General features: G+C 39.3%; 1 protein-coding gene across 25 annotated transcripts in view; it reads left to right on the top strand.

Moving 5' to 3' along the window:
- Window positions 1-12,413, top strand: part of Arpp21 (cAMP regulated phosphoprotein 21) — a 150,205-nt gene extending 137,792 nt beyond the window's left edge. For all 25 annotated transcript variants that reach the window (XM_040289958.2, XM_040289959.2, XM_078038162.1 and 22 more), the window contains 2 exons: window positions 10,435-10,583; window positions 11,626-12,413. In XM_040289958.2, coding sequence (XP_040145892.1) covers window positions 10,435-10,583; window positions 11,626-11,883 — 407 coding nt within the window. In that variant the 3' untranslated portion in view covers window positions 11,884-12,413. The remainder of the gene's footprint in view (window positions 1-10,434; window positions 10,584-11,625) is intronic.
- Window positions 12,414-12,990: the final 577 nt, after the last annotated feature.

The raw sequence follows: 12,990 nt of genomic DNA, 5'->3' as shown, positions 1-12,990 counted from the left end.
AGAATCTGATTTGCTGGACCCTGTTTCTTCTTCTGTGAGGGGAAAGGTAATACTCGGATTGAAAAATAGGTTTTCAGGGAAGACATGTTTATTGAGACTTCTCACTTCAGATAAGTGAACCCACTTCCTAAAGGCTCAGCAGTTGTTCCCAAAATGTAGTCCCCAGACCAGCAGCTTCAACATCATCTAGGAACTTGTCGAAAATACAAAACTTCAGACCCCAATCCAAATCTACTGAATCAGAATCTCTTGGTGTGGGGATTTGGCATTCAGTGGGCCCTTGGGTTTCAGAACCATTGACCCAGGAGGACAGAGTGTTCCAGGTGGGATAGGAAGTGGGCATTCAGAGGCAGAGAGGCAATGCGATGAGGCTTCAGAGCTCTGAGACGGCAGCGTGCATACCTCACTGTGCACGGATTGGCCTTGAATAGCACTCTGTTGCTTGCTTCAAAGTCTAACTGGTGTCCCATTAAGGCTAAAATGTGAGGCCCAGGCTAGGCTCCCACAGACTCAGTGTTTGCACAGTCTCACCTTGCTGGGGTCTCAGCCCAGAGGGCTTCCTCCTCCTGAGGGTTTAGGGAGCTGTGTGGGCTTTGTGGAGGAGCTCTCCTGCAGCCTTATGAGGAAATTCAGGCAATGAACTCCTGACATCTTAAAGTGCTCTTGCTCCATTTGAGTGCATATAAAGCACTTTTAACCATGATGGAAAGCAGGTACTACCCTTGAAGGCCTTGGGGTGAAGGGTAAAATTAACAAGTGAAGGATCTGAATCATTTCTCTGGCTACCCTGGAGCAAGCCATTAAAAAAAAAAAAAAAAAAAAAAAACGGAACTGCACTGTCTTGGTAGAGACAGTCTGCCCTTGAGGGCTGATTGGAAGAATCTTCAGGACAGACCATCTGTCCTTCTGTTGTACTTCCGCTTTAATTAATAGGAAACCTGATTTAAGTGTTGACCATACTTCCAATTCCAGCCAGCTGAAAAAATAGGCACATTAGATTTGTGTGAGCAAACCTGCAGACTTCTGAGTGTTGCCTAATCCAGATAAAAAAACACTTTTAAATAACAATTCTCTACACAATGAGATTAAACATCTTCCTTATTGCTGTTACCAAGACTGATCCTGAGTTAGTTGCTTATGTAAGGAGACAGAAAGTATCTCTTTACTCCTGTCGGTGACATCATCTGGGGCCCAGAGGCTTTGCTGGAGGGTCATCTATTGCAATACCAATGAAAATACAGAATAACAGGGAATCAGAAGTCACATTGTCCAATTCTAATTATAATCACCACTTTAAAAATTGTTAGCCTAGAATCCCTGCTGGAAAATATTGGTTATTGGTAGAACACATAAATTTATATCAAGCTCAGGTGTATTATTGCCGTAGGCTTTAATGAGCTAGGTAAAACATAATCTAGGGCCAGTCAGTTTGCCTGAGCTCAGACCCTTTTGCCCATGTGTTTGCTGATCATCTCCATGTACTTGTTTCTCCTGCATGTACAGCTAAGGAATTACAATTACCTGCTTCTCCAAATCAGAGCCTGGAGATTTCCTGTTGTCTCTTCCCTGCAGCTCACTGATGCCAATTTCTAACATTTCTAACATCCTAAATACCTCTGATGCGTTCCATTTTCCCATCCCTGTTCCCTCTGCCTTAATTCATGTCTTCATTGTCTCTGTCTTAGGTTATTGCTATTGCCTATTAGACCACCAGTCTCCAATTATGCATATTCACCAGTGTCTCCTGGAGAATCCTTTTGAAGTTGCTGTCTTGTCATTTTACTGCTGTGCTTACAAACCTTGCCTGGTGCCCAACCTTTCAACAATAAGGTCCAATTTAATAGCATGATTTTCAAGGCCCTAGGACTTGAGTTTAGCTCCATTTCTGTCCTCTTCTACTATCTCTGCCTATTGCTAATCTGCTGCCATCTCTACATATTCATCATCTTTGGACATGTTTTTGACATTCCTGGGCTTGGCACATGCTGACCCTTATGCCCTTATGTTTCTGTTATTTTTTGTCCTGATTCTTCCCACCTGACCCCACTCCATTAGCAAACATCAACTCATATTCTAATACACTGTTTGAAATGACCTCCTGGAAGGTTTCAATGACATATTTCCTAAATGGCTCACGCACACCTGAAGTAAAGCACCTGAAGTACTCAATGGTTTTGAGAATCTAAGACTGGTGGTACAAACCACCAGTTTCTCTTTAGGGAATATTGCCACCACTGGTGTAAATACCGTGCTTGATTGTTAGGAGTTATTCTTGTACCAAATGACAAAGAACTGCCAATAAAGTTTGTAGCAGGAAAGACCAATAGAACAAAATTTTAAATGAATTGCAAATTTGATTGATGTCGAATATTAGGGCAGAGGTGTACCAGAGGTAGCTCATGCTAGTTCAAAGACCCAGCTCCTAAAAATATCAAGTACTGTGTCAACTTGGATGTTAAGCTCTTTGTTGTTTGAAATCAGCTGTGGTGAGAAAATTGACACCAGGGAAATCAGCAAGCATTACAAATTTCAGAGCTTCCTTTCTCTCTCCTTCCTTCCTTCCTTCATTCCTTCCTTCCTTCCTTCCTTCCTTCCTTCCTTCCTTCCTTCCTTTCTTCCCTCCCTCCCTCCCTCCTTCCTTTCTTCCCTCCCTCCCTCCCTCCTTCCTTCCTTCCTTCCTTCCTTCCTTCCTTCCTTCCTTCCTTCCTTCCTTCCTTCCTTCCTTCCTTTCTTCCTTCCTTCCCCACCCACCTCTCTTTCTCTTCAAAGAGCCAGTTTTCCTGCACAGCACTAATAATTATGATTACGGTACAATTAGTTCTTTTCATGTCCAGCAAATGTGTGATACAAATGTGGGATAGATCTCATAGATCCTGTTTCTGACAGGTCATATCCTGAGCATCTCTCTGTGTCCTTTCTCTCATTCCTACCACCTCTGCCTTAGTTCATAATTGCATGGTCTCTGCCCTAGCTCATTGATGTTGCCTCCTGGTAGACTCTAACACTAGAACAATATTACTGCTGAATCTACCACTAGAATAGCATTTGGATAAGAATCCTGTCAGTCTAGAATTTAAGGAGATAATTATGTTTGACTGGGCATCATGATGCAAGGGGCTTTCTTATGTAAAAAGGGTCTTTTGGATTCATTATCTGTTGCCTATGAAATAGTTTTCCTCTTGTAGTGATGGGTAAATTTCCATACATTGAATCTGACCCTAGCACTTATTTTGAGATAGTTGGCCAGGACTGGGTTATACCCTGTAGCCAAGCAACAGTGACAGTAATTTGATCACAATGATGTTGACCCCGTGACTTTTGACCTCATGATTATCCTGCTCCAGTCAGCTGGTCAATAGCAATTCATCAATGGAAATAACCACCAGGGGGGTTATTATCCTGGAGCCAGTTATTACAGCCATCTCCATCTTGACTTTGCCCCAAGCATGATCTGGGGAAAAGTTTCTTGTGTCACCTCAGCAGCAGTTTCCTGCCACCCAGGTGGGTTTTAAGTATGTCCACAATTAACACTGCTGGTCGAGGTGCAGGAATGCCACATTTTCTTCTAAGCCATTCAACCTAATTAAGAAAGTAAAATGTCTGTGAGTCTTTCAGGCAGCCTTTTTCCCTCTGGGTTGTTGAAGCTCTCTGGCTGTCAGCACAGCACTCTGGGCCAGGAAAGTTCAGAGCATTGCTTCAATAATATGACGGCCTCTTCCATTTAAAATGGAATTCAATGTTGCTTCCCTGAGAGGCGTTCATTGAAATTCTGTGCATGATCTGTTCCTCTAGTCATTTAACAGTGTCTCTCATGTTTGCCCTGATTTAAAAAGAAAGAAAGAGAGAGAAAGAAAACCAGCTTTGTATTTGTGATAACATGGATCAGGATGGTATAATTGCAGTGAAGAGGCCCCCGAGCTTGCAGTAATAGGATGGTTCGTCTGATGTGTACTGCCATTAGAAAATGACCCATGCATGGATGTTCTCAGGGGACAGTAAAGAGGCTTTTAAGAATTACACTCTGTGCAGTGTGAAAGCTAATGAGCAAAAGAGCAAGTACGAAGAAAAACTACTGCTTCAGGAAGGCTGGTTCCACTTAGGGCCTGTCACAGCTTCCCTCAAATTCATTAGGATGGACTGGTCTTCACTGGGACGTGGACTGCATTACCTCCATTCCCAGGCAGGCTCCCTGCAGGCCATTCTTGCTGCATGTTCCTAAGGAATTAAAACCACTAAATAATAAATGCTGACGGAAAAGAAAGAGGATGGATTCAGAGACCTGCCAATACAGAAGGTGAATGAGGGCATTGACATCAAAGATGAAAGAACTTGTATTAGGCTTCAACAGGAGGAAAAAAAAAATAGAAGCAATTTCTTGCACTCCCTCTTTTGATAGAACCATTATTTACAATTTCACCTCACATATAAAAACAGAAGAGTACCTATTTATGACTTCCCAACTAGGTATGTTTAGCCTGTATCTTAACACGTGTAAGATATTATATCTTTAGCACATTTAAAAATAAAATGTCTTTCAACCTTGTCTATGATGCTTTCTTGTTTCAAGTGTCCTACTTAGAGTTTTGGGGTCTTATAAATTGGGATATTGGCCTAGAGTCATAGTGCCTCAAAAGAGTCACAACAGTCTTTTTCAAAATTGTCCTCACTGAAACTATAATTCCTGGGGATGATAACCTGGGGTATGTATGAGATTAGGGCATGCTAATGAAATCAGGTAGCTTCTTTGGTGTCTCAGGGCCCATGGTCTCCAGGTAAGTACAATTACTGATGTTATCCTCTACTTCACACGAGGAACGAGTATAGTCTAGGAACAGCTGCTTCCCCAAATCCACCTTGCTGAGGCGAAAGGCAGTGATTTCTTTCAAGAACCATAGGGATCCTAGGATATCAAGCTCCATGTCTGCTCACCCTGTCTGAAGCTACTTGGTTACACCACAGCTATATAAGCAGATAAAACAGAAGGACTTCCCACCCTACAGCCAGTGCCCTAGTAGTGAAATAAAACTTGGGGTTTGGGAACAAACCTAGTGTGTTAGCAGAATCAGCAGTTTATAGGTATTCTGAAATGCAGTCAGCTATTCTGGGGGATCTTGTTCCAGGCCCTCACCTGATACTCTAAGTTGTTTTGCAGAATCCCTGTTTAATCTTCTTTCCCTTGCCTATTACTATCTTCCAAATACGATGAACAGTCTTTGTTTCTGAAGGCCAAGTGAATTTCCTAGGGATAGCCAGTTGTCTTGGGAGAGTCACAGGACTGAATTGGTTCATATAGAACTGAACTATGTTTACCTTCTATTTTACGATTTCTAAGATGATTTTTGAGGGGGGAATGGAGTAAATATGCATTCTCTTTAAAAGTTGTGAGGAGGGCCATTATTTGAAATGGTCTTAGTAATTGAAAACTGTAATATCAGATAACATGATGCTAATAAAATAAACCAAAGAACTGGAATCAGTTTGGAAGCCCCCCCCCCAACTCTTCACCCTCTTTGCCTGGTGTCCCACTACCTGAGTAACTAGTTTTTAAAACAGTTATTGAGCGGTATGAGTTGGTTTCCACAGGGCAGTTGTTCTCTACCTTTGATTTCCATTCTTTCTTTGATACTAACAGAATCCTCTTCAACTAACTGTGAAGCGTAATTCTTTTCCTCTTAATTGTTGTTACCTATTGAGAAAACAATTAATGCAATAAATGGTCATTGAATACTTGCTCCATGAAAGAGATAATGTTAGGGGTGTGAGAGTTGGAAGAATGAATAAGGACTAGTATATCCATTCAGTCAGCAAGAGCAAGGACACCGAAGTCAGAAAACCACACTGTAAATTCTAGTTTTCCTGTACAGTAGCTGTGTGACCTTGATGAGTTACTACATCTTTTTAAGTTACAATTTTCTGTTCCATAAAAGGAGTTTAGCAATAGTGACTGCTTCTCAAGATTGTCATGGCAAAAGCACTTAATTCACTGTTTGGTTTAGAGTCAGTGATCGACACATATGGCTGATTTATAATAGTAAATCTTCAAAGCTGATGAAAGTGTACAGAGACTGATAGGAAGCCAAGAAACAGAACTAGGTGGATATTGGGAAGCAGAAAAATGCACAAACTATAAAACTGTAGCAAAAGGAGAATAAATAGTCCTGGATAAACACTTTTCTTCTTCATATTCTTTACCAGCTATGTCACACTCAAGAATTTGCTGAGCTATTGTAATTTTACCTCAAACCTTGAACAAAGTATGGTTTGAATTCAGAAGCAAGCAGTGTGATGATTCCTTAGAAACTAGGGGAAATATCTGTACCTTGGTTCATCCAAGCCGAGCAAGTGTTGTATTGAAGAAGATTATTAAATCTAATCATTTGAAAAGATATTCTACCAATTGAGAATTCTTCACTTAATAAGCACACATGTAAATTACACTGCTTGGATGAATTGGGGAAGCAAGAACTGGCTAACTTCTTAAGAAATTCACTGTTTTATTTCTTCTTTTCCTGATGTTCAGCCTCTATAACCAGCAAGAGCAAGGGTAACAGAAACTCCCAAATACAGGTTACCACTTTGTCATTTCACTTTTTCTCAAAATCTTGTATCTGTAACAAAGTACTAATAAGAGTTAAAATAATGTCAGTCACAATCTTACCAATTTATGTTGCCTAATTAATATCTTCATAATTAGGCTACATCAAGAGAAATATTTCCTTGTGTGAATATTAACAAATTATCCTCAAACTACAAAAAAAAAAAAGCGTTCAACAACTGTTGTACTTTGGCAGAAACCCTGTTCAGTTTCCAGATTTATACAATGCAGACATTTTAAATTTTATAGCTTCTCCATTCCAGCAGAGTACATTCTTTATTTGCTAGTAGGCATTTGTCCATTCCTAACCTTCTTACTTTCAGAAAATAAATGACACATGTGACTTGAAAATTGAATCCATCTTGACTGAGAATGAAATAATAAAAATAGCTAATGTCTTTATCATCTCCTTAGCAAGCCTACAAGGCACAAGACTATTGCTGTCTCTATTTTGTAAGATGCATTATATCTTGCTAATCCTCAATAAATATGAAAAAGTTGTCATTTCACAGCTAAGAATTGACAAACCAGAACACATTTCTCATTTGAATAGACAAGATAAGCAGGTTGCCACCAGCACTGCCATCTCTGCCTTGGGGGTGTGCAGTGTCCCAGGCAGACACTGTTGGTTCATTCTTAGGTCACAGCTATCTCATTTCTATTTATCTATTTCTGGAACAGGGCTCAGATTCACATTCCGGACTGCCTCCCGTCTTAGGGACCATCCTGCAACCTACCTTCCCTGACATAATTTAAAGAAACGAGCATATACCGTACCCCCCTCCCCAATTAAACCATACCAGATGTAAATTTCTTGCCTGGAGAGCGAATTGAGAAATGAATGGGATTCATGAATATAAATTGAACTTTCCTTACACTTAGGTTTTCATCTTGAAATTGGAGAGTATTTGCTCCCCACATAAATCCTTATTTGCCTTAAGTGTGTTTACTGTGGGACCCCAGTGCGGAGCTGGTAGTCCATTGCTATGCATAACTGAATATTAAAGCTCACAAATCACCAGGCAGAGGAGGCCGCGGAGGGAGACACTGTAGTGCAGCTGAGTCTGGGTTCACAGAGAGGGATCCTGCTCTTCTGGGCTCTCTGTCTTTATTGGGAGGGGGCCACCCAACCTCCTGGCTTTTTGTCTCCTTGAATGTTATTGGATGTTTGCTTCCTCTTCTTCCCAAGATGCTCTGATTGTATGATTGTCTTAACATCTCTATTCTGGTATAGAGGCTGTGTAACAAATCAATCTCTTATTTCTCACCTCAGTTTACTTTTGAATGAAAGGACTCTGAGAAAGGATGTAAGGGTTCATTAAGCAAATACATAAATAATTTTGAGACATTGGGGCACCCCAGTTTCTGTTTCCTCTCTTGTCCTCTGTTCTCCTTTCCTCTTATCTCTTCGTTTGCTGAGTGGTTGTGTGTATTTTGCGAAAGATCCTTTGAGGTCAACTGGGTCTTCACTATATTGTCACATGCAAGCCCCAAAATAGTGAGATGTTTCTTTCATTTTTCAACCTGTACTTTGACTCTTTTGCCAGATATGAGACTCTATGATAGTCACAATGTCGTGCACTTGACAGTGAGTTCACGTTGCTTGCTGTTTGCTATAGGGTTAAGTGGAAAGGTAGATTGTTGGTCATAAGTTTTAGCCATACTAAGCTGTGTATATATATATATATATATATATATATATATATATATATAATCACTCATGCTACAAAGCACTTGATGTGGTTTAGAATAATGTCATAACGAAATGGCAAAATAGCCTCATATTTTTTTTCAGGGCAATTGGCTATTTGAAATAGAAAGGAAGATTTAGAATAAGAACCAATGATAATATTAACCAATTAATATTAATTTTGCAATCCATGTTAAAAGAATTTTTTTCTCAAGTACCTCTGCATATGAGGGCTTCTAATAGGTAGTTTTAGCAGTGATATGGCCTTAGTTGCATTTTTTTCTCAGAGTCTACTGATGTTTTCTTTACTGAATAAACTGTAAACACTTTAGTTATATAGCACATTGGGTTGATACAATTAGACTTAAATAGGGTGCTAAGCTTTGACTGTGTACGATCGTCAGAATGAAGCTGGAGGGCAATTGGCCATTATCCTTAACCATAGGATAGCACAAGAGATTAAAATAACTCAGTAAGTCAAAACCTTTGTGAGATGAATTCAGGTAATTCATGGTAATGTGAGATAAGGGAACACATAATGAAGGACAAAGGGTAAATTAAAGTGACCACTGGTTCTACCTTCCCATTGTAAATACAGACAAGATATCCCCAAGTGTTCCCTTTCAGGTCTTTCATACTTCCATACAGGTCCTCCAATACAACCAGCCAGTCCCCAAGTTTTCCCTTTCAGGTATTCCATACTTAGGACACTGTGTTTCTAGCTCATTTGGTGGATTGAGCCAGTCTCCTAATTCACTAACTACTTGCAAGCCATGTTTCCACAATATTTCTGGAAGGAATAAAAATATATATTTTATATAACAAAGAAGAACAAAGTATTTTTTTTCCTGTAAAGACTATAATTTTATCCTGTTTTAATATTAAGTTAAGGCCCGCACATGAATTCAACATGTTATTTATTAATGTTGTGTACTGCTTAGGTGTTTTTTAACCTTGTGTTTCATTTTTATAATCTGGTTGTAAAACTTAGCCCAATGTTTGTGTTAAAAAAAAAAATTCTAGGATTGTAAAATTCTCCTCTCTCAGAGGACTGTGTTAAGACAGCAGCTCTACTTATTCTCAATTATGCAGTATAGTGAATATTCTAAGCTCTGGAAACAAGACGAAGGGACCCTATTCTAATATCTCTATCACTGTGTCTTTTTCACCTAAATCATAACTATCTTCCCAATATCTATAAACATACTTCACAGTTCCTTAGGTTTGGGGGTGTAGTTGAGAAGAAAAGAACTTGCCTCGTACACACAAGATGCTAAGTTCAATTCTGCAGCACCACCAAAAAAGAAAAATGCATTTAAAACCACTCTGTGACAATTAAAATAACTGAAACAAATCAATTCCAGTCCACTTTGAAAAGAGAGAAAAGAAAATTAACCACTGACCCACCCAGAAGGATACAAACAGAAATTCTAAAGTGTTATGTTCTACATTATTAATGTAATTAGTACTTGGTCACTTATTAAGTATGTTTGACCAGAATTTTCTTCGAGGAACTGGTGGTGAAGCAGAATGAAAGCATGGCACACCTTTCACCTCCTGTTGCCCTTTTGTCTAAGGCAGTGGATATTTATTTACTCAGGATGGCGAGGTCATTCCATTCACTAAGACATGGAAAAACACAAGTGATCCAGAGTTAATAGGCTATTTGACAGTCTCTGTGTGAAATGAGGTAATTACAGGAAAGTGGGATAGTAGGGGAATAAGTAAATTTAATTTAAAAAAAAAACTTGATAAACTGTGAATTTTCCAAATGTCATTGAAAACCAAAAAAAAAAAAAAAAAAAAAGCCAAATATGAGAAGTGTAATTTAGCAGCCAACTTATGTCAAGAGACCTCGGTCCTTTTGTCATGAGGAATTTACCTTCATCGCATGTACTCATGGGCTCATTCTGCATAAATATCAAAATGTCAGCAAACTTTTTGGATCTGTAATCTTGTCTGCTCTTCGATGTAAAAAAAAATAATAAAAAATAAATTAAAGGAAATTAACATCTGGATAACATGTTCATGATAACAGAGATTGAGATGCTGAAGATGGCCTTCTGAATAAGTGTTCTTATTTCTTGGAACCTCGAGGTGTTCTTCCTGGCACCACCAGTTCAAAAGCTCACTTTTCTTTTCCTCACAGGTTATCAGCCAGTCTTGTCTGGTCAGCAGGGATTCCAAGGCCTTATGGGAGTGCAGCAGCCACCACAGAGTCAGAGCGTGATGAGCAGCCAGCAAGGAACTCCGGTGCAAAGCGTAATGGTCTCCTACCCAACCATGTCTTCTTATCAGGTGCACACCAGCTGTTTGGAAAACTGTGGATTACAAAGTAGTACTGGGCCAAAGTAGAAGCTGTGTGTACTTTCCTGTTTGGGGTAATTAGCTGGGTGGTAGGTGCTTGGCCTACTACTGTTGTTAGTTGACTTTGAATCAAGATTATAAAAGGCAAGTTGAAAATAGGAAACCTGTTTCTGTAATGGCAGGGATTTTGAATGCCCTGCTAAATTTGTTTCCATATTAACTTCCTATTCATGGAAGAAAATTCATTGAAGTTCTATTGGGGCATTTTATTGAAATTTTACTTATTGGTAGAAATTCCTCATGATGATTTTCCATTTTTGTATTAATTTTAAGAAATTTTATTTTACAATAATTTTAAGCTATGAGAGATTTTTAAATGATATCTCAGATTTACGTAAAGGGCACTTATGGGTTTAACAACTGCATTATATAGACTAAAACCAATTGTGTATTTCAAATGGGTTATGCACCCTGTTGTGATTTATATCTTGAAATACACTGGAAATAGAAATTTGTATCCTGAAAAACACAGGAAGAAGTGCAGTGCTTTAATCTTAAATTTAGCTGCACCAGTTTCTTCTGGTTCCGTGGAACCTACCTTAGCCTATCAGGTACAAAGCCCCACTTATTATGGGAGACTCCATAAACTAAAGATATGCATGGCTTTCCAAGCTGAGAGACGTCCAGCATGAGAGATTCAGACTGTAGTACCAGGAGAACATCAACAAAGGAGGGAAGGAAGCTCAGAGCTAACACCCTATGAGCATCTACTGCCTGCCAGACATTACATTCTGTACCATTCCTGCAGTCCTTCAGTGGCTCTTTAAAGTAGGTATCCTTATCCAGTTGGATTAGGGAATCAGAGAAAATAAATTAATTTCCCCAAGTGAAATAGCTGGTAAATGGCAGAAGTTGGATCAGTGACTTGTAAGGTCTAACTCAAAAGCTTGAGTAAGTTTCATGACACCGTCTTACTCATTGACACATCAGAATAGCCTCTTCACATATGTTTCTTACTTGTGTCTTTCTCCAGGTGCCAATGACGCAAGGTTCTCAAGGACTGCCCCAGCAGTCCTACCAACAGCCAATCATGCTACCTAACCAGGCAGCTCAAGGGTCACTCCCGGCCACTGGAATGCCTGTTTACTGTAACGTTACACCGCCAAACCCTCAGAACAACCTTAGGCTGATTGGTCCACACTGCCCCTCCAGCACTGTCCCTGTGATGTCGGCCAGCTGCAGGACAAATTGTGCAAGTATGAGCAATGCCGGTTGGCAGGTCAAATTCTGAGAGGTCTGGCTGTGGTTTATTTCATCAGCTATTACTCATGGCCTTTAAGGGAAGAGGAGCAAGTTGGGAAGACTGGCTGAGGACTTAAGTATTCACTCAACACTCAAAAGATTGCTGCTGGTATTCTGTAAAAAAATAAACAAAGACTAATACACATGTTAGCTGGTTAATGGTGCATATTTCTGTCATGTCTGCTAGGTATGCCTTTATAGCTTAGCTAGTGACATGAATTCATCGAGGTAAGATTTTCTCCTACCACTGAACACCACTGTGTAGATTATAATATCCCTCATTTGGATTAGTTTTGTACTTTGTGTTGAGTTTGTGATGCTAAAAGTATTTAAAAATTATATACTGAATCACATTGTACCAAAGCTGTAATGGAAAAGAAAAGAAGAATTGATGAATGGAAGGAATAATTTATATACATTATAGAGTTTTCTTTTTTTAATGCATATATACTGTATTGTAGTGTTTAATCAAAATAAAACTATTTGACCTTATGGAGGAAGGTCATGTTTTTACCACCAGTTTGTTCCACTCTCTTTTTCAATATGTGTTTTTGATGTGTTGCTGTTATCCTCTTCAAAGACAATTTTAGTACACGAACAAAAACACGTTCTAGGTATTTGCAGCTGAACTAGTATCACATTAGGAGTCTTATAGGCAAACTCTCAACCAACAGCATTTTTTTGTCATAATATTATAGGGATCCTAAAGATAAGATTCATTCATCAAGGTCACATTTTGAAGCATGTAACTTTCAAATGGTATTATAGCACTGTTGAATGCATGTAGCCATACTTCACCAACTAGGAAACTCAGTGTCATTGGTAACAGCAGCCCTCTAACAAGCCCTTTCTCCCTTCACTGGAGTTCTACCACATACCTGGAAAATAAGATACCTTTGCTTCGGTGAAAATGAGAAGACACACAGTCTATTTCCATCAGTTACATTGGACCATACAATGGAAAATACCTCTGGTTTTGACAGTGAGCCAGTAACTCAAAGATGCTCATGTTTGCCCCAGTACCAAGATCAATACAGCAATGATTTAGTCATAAAGATCTAGAACACTAGTGAAGACATTTAGAAGAAGCCTGTGG

The sequence above is a fragment of the Ictidomys tridecemlineatus genome, chromosome 2 (assembly GCF_052094955.1).
Source record: "Ictidomys tridecemlineatus isolate mIctTri1 chromosome 2, mIctTri1.hap1, whole genome shotgun sequence".
In the NCBI taxonomy this organism is placed as follows: Eukaryota; Metazoa; Chordata; class Mammalia; order Rodentia; family Sciuridae; genus Ictidomys; species Ictidomys tridecemlineatus.
This window is presented reverse-complemented; position numbering and strand designations above follow the sequence as displayed.